Source organism: Panicum virgatum, chromosome 3N (assembly GCF_016808335.1).
Source record: "Panicum virgatum strain AP13 chromosome 3N, P.virgatum_v5, whole genome shotgun sequence".
Taxonomy (NCBI): Eukaryota; Viridiplantae; Streptophyta; class Magnoliopsida; order Poales; family Poaceae; genus Panicum; species Panicum virgatum.
The window spans coordinates 29010154-29024744 of NC_053147.1; the positions used below are offsets into that span (position 1 = coordinate 29010154).

Below are 14591 nucleotides of genomic sequence, written 5' to 3' on the forward strand. Positions count from 1 at the left end.
TAGTAATATTTGACTGCTAATTACGATATTAAACAAAGTCAGTTTATAAAATCAACTTCAGAACCCCGTTCTGGTGACTCTGAAGTATTATTGTAGTAAATCATCGATTAATTATCGTCATTAGATTCGTTGCGAAAAGTTACATTATTCCTAAAATTTTTTACAAATAGACTTCATTTAATATACTACACCTGAGAGATTTTTTTTTCAAAAAACATGAGCGCTAGAATTTGTAGAATGCCAAACCAGACCAGAGAAGCGGGGGGTGGAATGCATGGATCTCCGGTCGGTCGGCTCCGGGCTCCGGCGCGGTTCTCCGTGTGACTGACTGGACAGGCAGCCCCAACGGCCCCAACACCACCACGAAAGGGGGAAGAATCGGTGAAGAGGGCCCCGCCACGTGATGGCATAGGATTCTCTGCGCCCCCGCCGCAGCCCGCAGATAGGAGGGGCAGCGGCTCATCATTCCCACGTCAGATGAAATTCAGAAGCGTCGTGCTCACCGGGGGAGCTGCTAGGCTTGCCAAGCCCAACGCGATTTGCAAGACCAATGCTGGATCACATATTCACATCGAATAGAATTTTATTATCTAGAAATATTAAATAAAATTTATTTATAAATTATTCCGGATGCTAATTTGCGAGATAAATTTAACAAATCTAGTTAATTCATAATTGCTACAATAATACTATATCATCTGCTAATTATAAATTAGTATAATTTATTAGATTCATCTCCCCATTTAATCTCTAAATCTGCAATTAATTTTGTAATTATACTTCATTTAATATTTCTAATATTAAATTTCTTTTTGCTATGATATGGTTTAAAGTTTAGCCCTGGATTCATCAGTTGGATGCTAGTAATACTACTGATTAAGACCTATTCTGAATTGTAGTTCCATAAAAATCACACGTAACTTCCAACTGTACTAGAAAAATAGTTCACGTACGTAGTACCGTATCAACAAATCATGGCACTGCCTGTCACTGTTCGCAGTATTTATAATGGTTTTTATGAGGACCTATTTTCAGGACAGACAAGCTCAATACGCGGTCAATTTATGGCCCAACTGCAATACTCCCGCCATCAATTCCAATCAGACGGACGGTAAAGCACATGCCTTTATCATCGCGTCCGCTCTGACTCGTGTCGACGCCGCCCACCACCCTCTCTTCTTGCCGACCAGCGAGTGTCCAGCAAACAAAACCCGAGCGAAAATCCTCCGCCGCCCACTCCGCTCCCGCCCGCCTCGCCGCCAATCCCATCCGGCAATCCCTTCCCAACCGACGCGGCTCCCTTGCCCTTGCTTGCCTTGCTCACCCCGCGCGACCAGGCCCGCCCCTCGCGCTCGCACACGGGCGGGGGCGCATGCGAGGCCACCCCGCGCCCGGCCCCAGGTAAGCGCCTCCCCCCCGCGGCCGGCAATGTCGGCGCACCTCTCGCCGCCCCACCACCCATCCCTCGCCGCCGGGGACGCCAAGAAGCAGACGCACCTCGGGGCCGACCCCAGCAGGAGGACCTCCTCCTCCTGCTGCTTCGGCGGCGGCGGCGACCACCACAGCAGCCCCAAGAAGCCTGGGCCCTCCGCGGCCAAGCTCGCGCTCGCGTCCTTCCTCGGCGTCATCGTCCTCCTCGCCGCCGACGCCTCCCTCGCCGGCGCCGGCGCGCACCGGCGCCTGCGGCGCCAGTACCTGCACTACGTCGGGGGCGGCCGCGGGGGCGCCCGGTCTGCGCCCGCGTGGCTCTCCGTGCCGGACCGCCCCAACTTCACCGACGACCTCCTCGCGCGGTGGCTCGCGCCGGGGGGCTCCCCGTGCCGGGACGCGCGCACGGCCAACATCTCCGTGCTGGCCCTCGACGGCGCCGCGGCGAGGGGGGAGGTGGCGGAGCTTGGCGCGGGCGAGATCCACGAGTTCACGTTCTGGGCCCTGGACGACGCCGGCGGGCGGCGCTGCCTCGGCGGGGACTACTTCGAGGTCGACCTCTCCGGGGGCGCGTGGAAGTCGCGGCCACCCGTCGTGGACCGCGGCGACGGCTCCTACTCCGTCCGCCTCCAGGTCGCGCCCCGCTTCGCCGCGGGGGAGTTCCGCCTCACCGTCGTCCTCCTCTTCCGCAGTTTCGAGGGGCTCAAGTTCTCCTCCGCCAGGTTCAAGTACCGCGCCGAGCTGCGCCGCATCCCCCTCCTGTTCCGGCCGGACAGCAACGTGTCGCTCCCGGCGCTGGAGGTGTGCCGCGCCGCGGACTTCGCGCGCGACGCCTGGTCCGGCCGGTGGACGCGGCTCGCCAAGAACGACGGCTGCGAGGACGTCGACGCCGCGGGCAGGTACCGGTGCCTGGAGCCGGACCACCCGTGCGAGGCGCCGTGGTGCGACGGCCCGCTTGGCGCGCTGGAGAGCAACGGGTGGGTGTACTCGGCGCACTGCTCCTTCAGGCTCTTCGCGGCCGACGCGGCGTGGCGTTGCCTCGACGGCAGGTGGCTCTTCTTCTGGGGCGACTCCAACCACGTCGACACCATCCGGAACCTCCTCACCTTCGTCCTCGGCGTCACGGACACGTCCGTCGTGATGCGCCGCTTCGACGCCGTGTTCACGAACCCCAGCGGCGGTCCGGGGACTCTGAGGATCACGAGCATCTTCAACGGCCACTGGAACATGAGCATGAACTACCTCGGCCTGCATTCCCTCCGGAACAGGGGGTTCCGGCAGCTAATCCGGTCCTACTTCATGTCCGGTGACCGCGTCCCAGATGTCGTGATCCTCAACTCCGGCCTGCACGACGGGTGCTACTGGACCAGCGTCCGCGCCTATGCACAAGGTGCCGAGTTCGCAGCACATTTCTGGTCGGATGTCATGGCTAAAGTGCGTGCTCGTGGCCACGCCGTGCCGAGGGTGTTCTACCGTACTACCATCGCGACTGGGGGTTATGCTAGGGACCTGGCATTCAATCCAAGCAAGATGGAGGCGTTCAATGGCGTGCTCGTTGAGAAGATGAGGCGGCATGGGGTGCTCACTGGTGGGGTGATCGACAATTTCGACATGACATTCCCATGGCACTATGACAACCGCTGCAATGACGGTGTCCACTACGGGCGCGCTCCGGCGAGGTTGGTGTGGCGGGACGGCAAGATTGGGCACCAGTACTTCGTGGACCTGATGCTGGGCCATGTGCTCCTCAATGCCATCTGCAATGGATGAGAATTGCTGGTTCCATGCTCTGTAAGTTTCTGGTGCTCAATTGTGTAAACTAGAGTTAGGCTGGTTAGGGAGCTAAATTCGCCGAGACGAGATATAGATACACGGTTGCAGAGTTCATGTGTACATCAGATGTGGGAAGAGAGGTGAGTGGGGGTTTAGCTGAAGCAATTTGTATGGTCAGATATCTAATCTTTCAGCTATGCTACTGGGCTGATCTTACTCTAGTAGGCAAGGAAGATTGAGAAATCGATCGGAGCTACCTACGAGGAAGATCAGGTACATGTAAATATATAGCACGACTTTATGCTGTACATTTCCATTAGATCAAATGATTCTGTTGAGTGCTAGTTTACTTTCTTAGTAACGTTCTGTTCTGTTCTGTTCATTCTTTGTGATTGTGTGGGTTAGCTACTATTAGATAAAGAAATGCCAACTGTCTGCAGTGCGCTGGAGATAGATGTATCCCCGTGCGCTCCAATTTCATGTGTGTTAGGTAAAGTAACAATATGTAGTGTGACGCAATATGTAGTGTGACGGAACCGCCAAATTAAAACTCTAATTAAGCGTAATGGCCGTCATTTGAACACATTGGGCGCATTAGCTTAATGGCTTAATTTGGCGATCCTTTCTCAACCCACGACCCGATCGAAACAACACCGGAAGTCCCACGCGAAGGAGGGCGCAGATGGTACAAGCACAACGTAATACTTAAAAAATATAAACACCATATGAGTACCAAACATTAGGTTTTACAACCCGAGTTCAAATATACGAATAATCTACAAACTTTGCATAATTTACAACTTTACAGCCGATGTCCGAAAGTTTTAGTAGACTATATCCTACAACTACACTAGCCTGCATAAGCCCTGATTAACCATGACTGGTCAAAAAATGAGGAGCTGCACACTCTGCCCTAAAGTGTGCAACCGACCACTCCCTAACCTAGGGGTCTCAGTCTCGCTCCACCACCTCCCACCCCTCTGCATCCAGGCGTATGAACTTGATACAGCAGGGGCAGAAGTCAACTTCTGTCTGTCCTGAAAATAATGGTGGCAACAAACTCTGAGTATACTAATACTCAGCAAGGCTTACCCGACCATTGGGTATACTTAGCCCACATAACTAGACATGCAAAACTTTTTGGCAGGTGGTTGGTTTTGCGGAAAAATGCAACTACAAGTGAGTCCTTATTTCTATGTTTTAGTTTCAATATAAAGTAATCAATTTACTAAGCTCTAATGTTTTGCAAATCTACAACAATCATGGTGAGCAAACCATTAGTTTAGATCATGGCAATCCACATCTCATCTCAATTTATTCCAATTCCTTACTACGATGTGGCCAAGAGATTATGGCCCTCATGACCGCGAGACACGGCGAATCGATCCGATTTAACCTTGCAAGGTGAACCTAACCAACACGGCACACAAAAGCCCCGTCGGACCCCACGCACCAACATTTCCCCTCCCCGCCTCGAACTACAGAACCGTCCCACCTACATATACATATAGTCAGTCGAGCTCAACGTCAGACCACCAAAAGTAAACATATGCATCCCATTTCTCCGCGACTACTCGACTCGCTCTAAGGGGTGGTGATGAAGTTCTGTACTTTCGAAGCAAGGCAGTACTCGGCTTGTCGGTTTCGACTACCTCATACTCCCGGCATGCAGTTAGTACAATTCAATCCCCGATCAGCGCAGCCGACAACGGAACGGTCCTTAATCAACACAGATGGGGCTATACCTTCTCCCATCCGGTCTCCCATCCCTTACCTTCCATCTCGAATATAATAAAGCACATACTGTAATATAAGGACATCCTATATCTCGCGAGTGATAGAATTATCACTCGACTTCTATCGAGCCCTATTAAGCATAACAGTGCTAACGACCTATTCATACTAGTATGAGGCCTAGGAAAAACTAGGAATCATGCAACTAAGGTTTCAACCAAATTCCTAAACCTAATGCACAAATATTAGAGACATATATAGATGACATAATTTTAAAATATTAGGATGTGCACCGGGGCTTGCCTTAAGTCTGCGGGTCAGTGCTAGGGTGAGATGGGCCTTGGACTTGCTCCCCACGATCCTCCTGCTGTGGGGCTTGCCCCTGCGGCTCCTGTGGCTCCGCAACCACCTCGTATACGACTCCTTCGGCGGCGGCGTCTATATGTATGCATATGATATGAGAATGTATGCAACATAATTTGAAACTTTGAAATAAACCTTAACCGATTACAAATACTACTAACCACACAACCCGACGTTCATAACTCTGAAAAACCGGAATATCCAGATTTAAATCCGGAATATCCGGATTCCCAAATCCGGAGTTTCCGGGGCTATACCCGGAGTTTCGCCCGGAGTGTCAAAAACCCGGAGTATCCGGGCTTATACCCGGAGTCTCCGGACCCGACAGCATTTTTCGCCCCAAAAACTGAAATCGTGATTTCTAGCAAAACCAATCGACAAAAATCGAATCCCACATAGACCCTAGTAGATTGATCCTTAAGAAGATGATTGACCGGAGGAAATCAATTCAAACCCCCTAGAACACGGGATTTGCCGAACCCTAGCTTATTTACCTTGGGGTGAGTTCTTCCTTGCACCAAGGGCTCGAATCCAAGCCGTCTAGGGATGGAGCACGCGGAATAGATGATCCACCACCCAAGTGAAGCTCCCGTGGCCTTGGATCAAGGGTAGAGGGAGGGTTTTGAACCCCTAGGGTTTGGGGTGAGAGAGAGCACGGGAGAGAGTGAGAGAACACGGGAGAGAGTGAGAGAGAGCACGGGAGAGAGTGAATAAGGTTTTATAACGTTTGGGAACAACAAAAGGACCAAAACATGAGATATAAAGTTCCAGGTCCGGAGTATTCGGAAGAATATCCGGAGTATCCGGGTAAATCCGGAATTTCCGGTTTCATACTCGGAGTATCCGGGTTCCTCTGGCTCCAGAATTTGAAATCGAGTTTTGAGTCGATTTGTGACTCGACTTGTAACCAAGAGAATTTGGTCACTAGTTAGCTAGTTAAACCCAAGTTTAACACTCGGATGTTACATGTAGTAAGCAGAAAAGGACTGCCAGTGGAACCACTTTTGAGTGCAAAGAGTGGTGATCAGAAATTATGATTACAAAGCTTATGTGTTGTTCGGAGTTTTGTGAAGCTGTCACGGTCTAATAATCTGGAAAGTAACCTTTTCTGATCTAAAGTTCGAGACTCTTACCAACATGCTAAAAGCATCATATTATTGCCAAAGACAGGTTGATGACGAGGTCCACCCTATCCATACGGAAATTCAGTTGATTAGATTGTACATTGCACAAACCGAGTAGGTCATATTGTATAATCTGGTCGCGTTACAGTTTGTTTAGTATAGTAAACATTCGGTATGGTGGTGGATTGCCTTCAGGCTTCAGGTGTTCCTGTATTTGCTCCATGTGTTTTCTTGAGTGAAGCAACAGTAATGAGTAGAGAAGGGCCAAATGAACTGGTGTTCTGTTCTTGTATGCAGCTCAGTCTGTTCAGCCTTCAGGGCTGGCTTTTCTCTTGTGGAAGACGAGTCTAATCTCATAAAAAACTGATAAGCAAAAAAGGGCAGAGACCATGAAACAAACTTGAGTGCTATGAATTGTCATCAGAGATGTGATTGTAAAGCTTAGCATTTAGCAGATGTTGTACTAGCGCCGTACAGGCGATCGTATATAATGTGAAAGCAAATATTTCCCACTGAAAGTTCAAGCCTCTTGTTAGCATTCTTTCTAGCAACATGCATGATAACTTCAGATAGCTGTAAAAAAATATAAAAAGACAGGTCCAGGAATCTTTTGCTCCTTCAAAGACAGAGATGCTTAATGTACACGCAGGCTAAAGTAGGTCAATTTAACCTCTATAGATGCCCATATTCAGCAGGCCAGATGAATTACGGTGTGACATCCACTCCCTTCGTTCGTTGTGTGTTGCAAGCAAATTCCAAACAAAGTAAGAACAGAGGTGCTGCCCTGTGGAGTTGCTTTAGCTTGGGGTGTTCCTAAAAACAACCCCATTGTGGTCCCCGTTTCTTTTTTCCCACTTCCCTTGAGTGAAGCAAGGGTTGTGGAAAGGATCCACAATTCAAAAAAAAAAGCATCCTTTTTCTTTCAAAAAAAGAATCCGCAATTCACAAAAGTTCCGAAGCTAAAAGCAATTGATGTTTATTAGTATCCAATAATGTGAGTAATACAGTGAGAATCTCGAAAATAAAATAGCAATAAGATCTGAGTTGGTGTTTTGTTTTTGCGTGCAGTCGTGACCCTGAATGTGAGCAGGAGACCGCCAGACAGGCATTGTGCCCGCGAGTTCTTATATGGTTTGGTCGTTTCCTAGAAATCCTTGGAGCTTTGTGTCACCGGTAATTTGATCAAATATACTAATGAGCAGGGTCAGGGAGAGAATCTGGTGGCACCGACGTCGAAAGCCTACTAATCTTCCCAGCTTGTGTCACGGCGACAGGCAACATGGGGTGGGTGATTCCTGACAGCGACGCCCACAACTCCAAGAGCGATGAGGGGGTTAGCTGAAGCCAGCCATCTGTATGGTCAAACACCTGATCTTTCATCTTTGCTGGTGGCCTGCAGGCCCGGCCCTGTAGTAGTAGCAGGCGGGGCAGTCGCCCTGGGCCCCCGGTTTGAAGGGGCCCATCACGTATACATGTAGTGTACATAAGAGCTAAATTGTGATATCTTTTTAGCCTGTTACAAAACAAGTGAGCACCATCGATCAACTCAGCCCAAACTCATATCAGCCCATTGATAGCTTTGGCCCTTGAGGCGGCCATCCATCTTCCTAGCGTACAGACTGCTGGCGTATTGCCGAAGCCACCGAGAAGTCGGCCGCCTGTTCGCCTCCTCCTCAGTGCCCCGCATCCCGCAATCCGCACCGCAGACCGCACGGCCGCACCGTGATTGACTGGTCGCAGATCGCCTCGCGCCCTCGCCCTCAGCCGATCGATTTCCCCTAATGCTTGAAGGTAGGAAGCTTCGATCCTAAATTAATTAGCGCTCGATTTAGCTCTAGTAAGATTTTTATTTGTTTAGAATAAAGGGATTAGGGATGCAAGTTCTTGTAAATTTTAGTTGTGCCCTAGTTTTGAGCCACTTGTATTTTTTTCTTCATTTTAATTTCCAGGATCATGATTTCGTGTTGAGAAATTTGCAAGTTATACTTTTGGTGTAATGATATAACACTATTTTCACCATATGATTTTTATAATGCATCGAAATCAACTTTTGCAACTGATGTAGTTGGATGCCTATGTCAATTAGAGGCCTCTAATTTTGGTTTTGCCCTGGCCCCAAAAATCACAGGGCCGGCCCTGGTGGCCTGATCTTGCTCTTGTAGGCACTAGGCAAAGGAAGATCGATCACTCGATCGGAGCCACCTATGACTGAAAATCAGGCAGAGCAAAGCCATAGATTTCGGCCACCGGAGTCATCATCAATTTTTAACGGAGTCATCAACACTAAAACAGTAATGAATAGCATTTTTACATAGGATTATCAATTTCGTCGGATTCGGCGGACCCCAACAGTTAGCTCATGGCTCATGCTGTACGCCTGTACAGATTCAGTAGGCCGCGTTATGTTGCGCGGTGCTACTTTGACTGCACTGGCAATCACTACTAGAATCCTGGGTTCTATTTATTGGGCCTCTTTGGATGCTAGGGTTATTTTTTATCCCACCCCTCAAATAGCTCAAATAACCCTATATGAGCCAAATAGGTGGGTTATTTTAGAGTTATTTAGAAATAATCCACCCTAAAAAACTATCCCAGTCAAAAAATGTTATTTGGGGCTATTTTGTATGGGACCCACTTTATCTCTCTTTCCACCCCGCACGGGATCCCCTTCAACGCACCTCACCCGGGTCTCCTTCCCCGCCGCGCCTCCTCCCTCCCAGCACTGCCGGCCGCCGGCGGGCTGGCCCATCGCTGCCGCCTCCCGTAGCTACGCCTTGTAGGCCCAGCCGGGGCGCCAGGGATGCCAGATTCATGGGCGGGAGGCGCTTGAGGATGGTGTTCTTGGGCGGGGGAGCAGCGTCCGCGCCAGTGGTCTTGTGCTTGTAGAGGCGCGTGCGGCCGCCCCGGTGCGCACGGCGGAGGGACTTGAGGAAGTAGCAGCCGGAGCCCTCGCGCGCGACGGCAGCGGCGAGGTCAGCCCCCTCCCTATCCGTGGATCGACCCTTGGACACCGCCCGCCCCCACTGCCCCCGTTGCCGCCCCCGCCCGCTCTCGAGCGCGTCGAGCGCCGTTGCCGCCCCCGCCCGGCCCTGTAGTAGTAGCAGGCGGGGCAGTCGCCCTGGGCCCCCGGTTTGAAGGGGCCCCATCACGTATACATCTAGTGTACATAAAAGCTAAATTGTGATACCTTTTTAGCCTGTTACAAAACAAGTGAGCACCATCAATCAACTCAGCCCAAACTCATATCAGCCCATTGATAGCTTTGGCCCTTGAGGCAGCCATCCATCTTCCTAGCGTACAGACTGCTGGCATATTACCGAAGCCACCGAGAAGTCGGCCGCCTGTTCGCCTCCTCCTCGTCAGTGCCCCGCATCCCGCAATCCGCACCGCAGACCGCACGGCCGCACCGTGATTGACTGATCGCAGATCGCCTTGCGCCCTCGCTCTCAGCCGATCGATTTCCCCTAATGCTTGAAGGTAGGAAGCTTCGATCCTAAATTAATTAGCGCTCGATTTAGCTCTAGTAAGATTTTTATTTGTTTAGAATAAAGGGATTAGGGATGCAAGTTCTTGTAAATTTTAGTTGTGCCCTAGTTTTGAGCCACTTGTATTTTTTTCTTCATCTTAATTTCCAGGATCATGATTTCATGTAGAGAAATTTGTAAGTTATATTTTTGGTGTAATGATATAACACTATTTTCACCATATGATTTTTATAATGTATCGAAATCAACTTTTGCAACTGATGTATTGGATGTCTATGTCAATTAGAGGCCTCTAATTTTGGTTTTGCCCTGGCCCCCAAAAATCACAGGGCCGGCCCTGCCCCCGCCGCCCCGCCATCAAGCGCCGTCGCCGTTGTCCGCGAGGAGCCTATTCTCGTGCGCCGTGCTGCGCACCCTCCGCATCGGGCCCTGCCGGCTCGACCTGCCGGCCGCCGTCGCGCTGCCGTCGCTCACCTGACCCGGGTCACCGCCGGCCGGAACGGCGGCATGCAGCGGTTGGTCTCCGCGTGCCCGCGCCTCGCCGACCTGACGCTCGAGGCCTGCGAGCAGCTGGCCGAGCTCGACGTTGCCGGCGCGCGCCTCCGCAGGCTGGCCCTGCGATGCTGCCACGACCTGGCCGCCGTCGCCGCCGACTCGTCGGAGCTCCGGGCCTTCGAGTACCACGGCGCCGTCCCCGTCCCCGCGCCCTCGTTCCTCACCCTGCACGGCGGCGGCGGCGCGTGCAGGATCGCATCGTGCAAGCTCGACTTCTGCGGCGCCGAGGCCCCGGGCGCGCCGGAGCTTGCCAGGCTCGCGGGCTTCCTTCAGTTGTTCGCCGGCGCGGAGCGCCTGCACCTCACGTCCGCGCGCCTCGGCTGCGGCGCCGCCCCGGCGTTCCCGGCGCTCCGCCACCTCGAGCTGACGGTGATGCTGCCGGACGACGACGCCACCGACACCGTCGCCACGGTGACCGCGATCCTGGAGGCGTCGATTTCTTCTCCATGGAGGGTGGCCACACCAAGGCCACAGCGGGGTACATTATGATGGATCCGGATGTAGGGGGGTTCCAATAATTATGAAAATGCTTTAAATGCAAAATAGTGTAGGGATCCAAACAACCAAAGAGTTATTTTCATAAGTTAAAAAATAATTTTTAAAATAACTCTGGGCTATTTCTCCAAACAGGGCTATTGTTGTTTGTGATCATTTGGTTCGCAGCTATAAGGTATATGCTGCTAGTACATAAAGTCGGAAACGCCAGCTGTTTTTCTTTTTATAAATAATTAATAAATGCAGACTGGTTACCTAAGTTGAGAAATAAACCCTAAGTGCTTATAATAATAAAAAATAATAATCATAAAATTAAACATACAAAAAATCTGGAATGACAAAGTTGAGAAATATTGGTTACCTGCGGTTTAGATCCAAAATCCGGCAGGGCTTCGCCGGTGGAATTACCTTCCTCACCCCTCCTCTCTCTCCCCCTCCCCTCTCTGGATCTCGTGGGCAGAAAATGAGGGCGCAGATAGAAGGGGCGGAGTTTTATATTTTGGGTGGGAGCCTGCCGCCCCCTGCCGGGCGGCAGGCCCCCTGCCGCCAACTGGTGGGGCGGCAGGGAGCCTGTCGCCCGACAGGGGGGCGGCAAGATCCCGCCAAGAACATCTGTGCAAAAAAATATATTTTTATTTACATATAGGTCCCTACTGCCCCCTGCCGGGCGGTAGGCCTCCTGCCGCCCCCTGCTGGGCGGTAGGGGTATAGATCTGTAAAATCTAAAACCAAAAATATATTTCTGTAAATTATTTTTTTGAAAAATACAAAAATAAAAAATACGCTCACGGCGACGGGCACATTGGCTGGGGACTGGCCGACTGGGGTATTGGCGTGACACTGACAGCCCGGGCGCCTGTGGTGTTTCTTGTTGGGCACCTGTCAAGTCCGTACTAGGCTACAGTATTTTTGCAGCCGCGGCCCACGCTGGCAACGGCTGTGTTCCTTGCGACTCCGCTACCATGGGCCGTCGGGAGATTGCTGCTTGCCTCATCAACGCCCGCTACTGGCCCTATTGGGATGGCTGAAATAGGCTGGCTGTGGCTGGGCTTAAGCCCCAGCCGTTCGGCGCAGTCTCCAGCCAGGCTCCAGTGGATCCTATACATCTTCCGAAATTTTTTTTCTTCCTCATCTTTCACTGTTTGAGATTCGTGCCAACTAATTTTATCCGTCTAATCCACGCCCTAGTCACCCGTCTCCACCACCATGCGCTCGCCACCTCCACCATGGGTGCCCATCGCGGCTTCCGCCGCTTCCGTGGCTGCCCGTCCCGGCGGCCACCACCGCCCCAGCTCCCTCCACCACCACCGCCCCAGCTCCCTCCGCCACCACCGCTGCTGCGCGTGGCGGCCCTGCCGCCGCCCGCAGTCCCATGGCTGCCCGTCGCGGGCCCCCCCCCCGCCGCCGCTGCGACTGCCCGTCGCGGCTGCTGCCGCGCCCCAACTCCCAGCGCCGCCCGCCGCCGCCCCCGAGGCTGCCCGTCGCTGTCGCCGCGCCCCTGCGGCTGCTCGTCCACCGCCGTCGCCGACCCATCTCCCAGCGCCACCCGCCGCGTGCTGTCAAGATGTTGATTTAGGTTTTGATAATTGTTGAATCTATTATGTCATGATGTCGAGATAGCTGGTAAAAAATATTGAATGTAGTATTTTTTCTAAAAATTGTTGAACCGTGTTGTATAAAATGTTGAATCTATTCTTTTTTAAATGTTGAATTGTTTTCAAAAAATGTTAAATCTAATTAGACTATAATCTGAGCCTAATGTGCTTTATAGTTATATTGCTTATCCATCTTCCGGTTGACATATAGGAGCCCCCGGCTCCAGCAGCACAAGGTGGGCTACAGCGGCACACAACAGAGAAACATGATGGCGGGGCTGGCTGGTCCAGCGGCAGCTCCAGCCCAGCCGGTTATGGTTAGCTGAACAGGCTGACTATCTCAATAAAAAAAACGCCCGGTACTAGTACGGACTCCTACTTGTAGAGTGTGGCTAAACAGGCCCACTTGTCACGAAGCATCGCCTTGCAGGAGAGTTACCAGAAGAATTTCCACCTGAGTAACCTTCATGGCCTCTATGATTTCATACGCCCATATAGTAAAAGCATTAGTTTTCTTAAAAAAATAATATCATTATTAGCAATGAACCTATCGATTAACAGAATCTGCAATACTAGTGCTTAATCAATTAGTTTGCCTAACTCGGCGTCTGATAAATATATTTCTCCTCCAGTGCTGCTACATGAGGAGGACCTGATAGGTTGACCAAGAAGAGAACTGAGGCGAACAGATCGCTGTTTCCAGGCGATTGATGCATTGGATTCAACTTTGTGTAAAAGAAAAAAATACAAAAAGAAAACTATGGGACGCCATCTTTATGACTCGGTAATGTGGTAACATTGAGAACAATCGATTGATTAGGTCGGCATGATCCGCTGAGGCTTCTGGACCCACCGATCATGCGGTGAGGACGGTGGACTCGGCATCTGATATTTCATCGCGCCCGGATCTCGCGCCGACTTCCGGTCCCGTGCGGCCACGACCCACCACTGTGCGAGCTTCTCTCCTCCTCTTCCTCCGGCACCGCCATTGCCGCAGAAGCCCAGCCACCGCCGCGGCGGCGGCGTCGTCGTCTCCCCTGAGCTCGAGAAGGACCCTGCCGCAGGACGCGCAGGAGGCGAAGTCGCCCTCCGCCCGGAGCCGGCGGAGCGCGCCGCAGTGGGCGCACCAGCACAGCGCCGAGGAGGGTGCCATCGCCACGACGCGCGCGTCGCCGGAGGAACCTGTCGCCAACCGACGGGGATAATTTACACTTCGGGTGGCTACATCTTTTGGGAAGGTTTCCGGGCGTTCGGCTCGGCTTCGCTAACGCATTGTGCGCTTGGTTTTGGAGAGCAAGGTGGAATGTGCCTCCCTGATTTGATGTTCCATATATATATACAGGGGGTGTTTTTCATTTTGCAAAATTGTGTAAAGATGTAAAGAGGGCATTTGAAGTACTAAATGAAATCTATTTGCAAAACTTTTTGCATAGATAGGTTGTAAATCGCGAGACGAATCTAATGATGCTAATTAATCCATGTTTAATCAATAATTAGCGGATGGTTACTGTAGCATCACTGTTGCAAATCATGGATTGAGTAGGCTTATTAGATTCATCTCGCAATTTACAGCCCAACCATACAAAAAAAATTTGTAAATAGACTTCATTTAGTACTTCAAATTAGTAAGATTCCGTTTCACTTTAATGTGTTTACGGTTTTTTTGCGTTTACATGTAAAGATCTAAAAAGGGCAATATATATACCGCCGGCGAGTCGGCATCGAGGCGGTTGGAGAACCGAGTCAAGGTAGGAAACTTGGCGGTCATGGCTTCGATTTCTTGACAGCCAAGGACACGGAATATAAGTACAGCTCACTCGAAGAGTCACGCCGATTTTTCCATAATAAAGAAAGCAAAAGGAAAAAAAAAGAAGAAGCAACCAAGTAACCCGATGCCGATGACGCGTCAGGCGCAGCCATCTAAACCGGTCAACGCCGGATAAGCCTGCCCTCAGCAAATAAGAACGGACGGTATTCTCGATGGCTACACAGTACACACTATGAGCATGCTTCCCACTTGTCCTCCAGACAGGTTGTGA

General features: G+C 51.3%; 1 protein-coding gene across 1 annotated transcript; it reads left to right on the plus strand.

Moving 5' to 3' along the window:
- The first annotated feature begins 1139 nt into the window (after positions 1-1139).
- Positions 1140-3545, plus strand: LOC120665576. The gene has a single exon (XM_039945175.1). The coding sequence runs from the start codon at positions 1429-1431 to the stop codon at positions 3196-3198; it is 1770 nt and encodes a 589-aa protein (XP_039801109.1). The 5' UTR covers positions 1140-1428; the 3' UTR covers positions 3199-3545.
- The last annotated feature ends 11046 nt before the right edge of the window (positions 3546-14591 follow it).

What these genes read in the sequence shown, in the direction of transcription:
- LOC120665576 (XM_039945175.1), top strand. Translation starts at nt 1,429, where the DNA reads ATGTCGGCGCACCTCTCGCCGCCCCACCACCCATCCCTCGCCGCCGGG.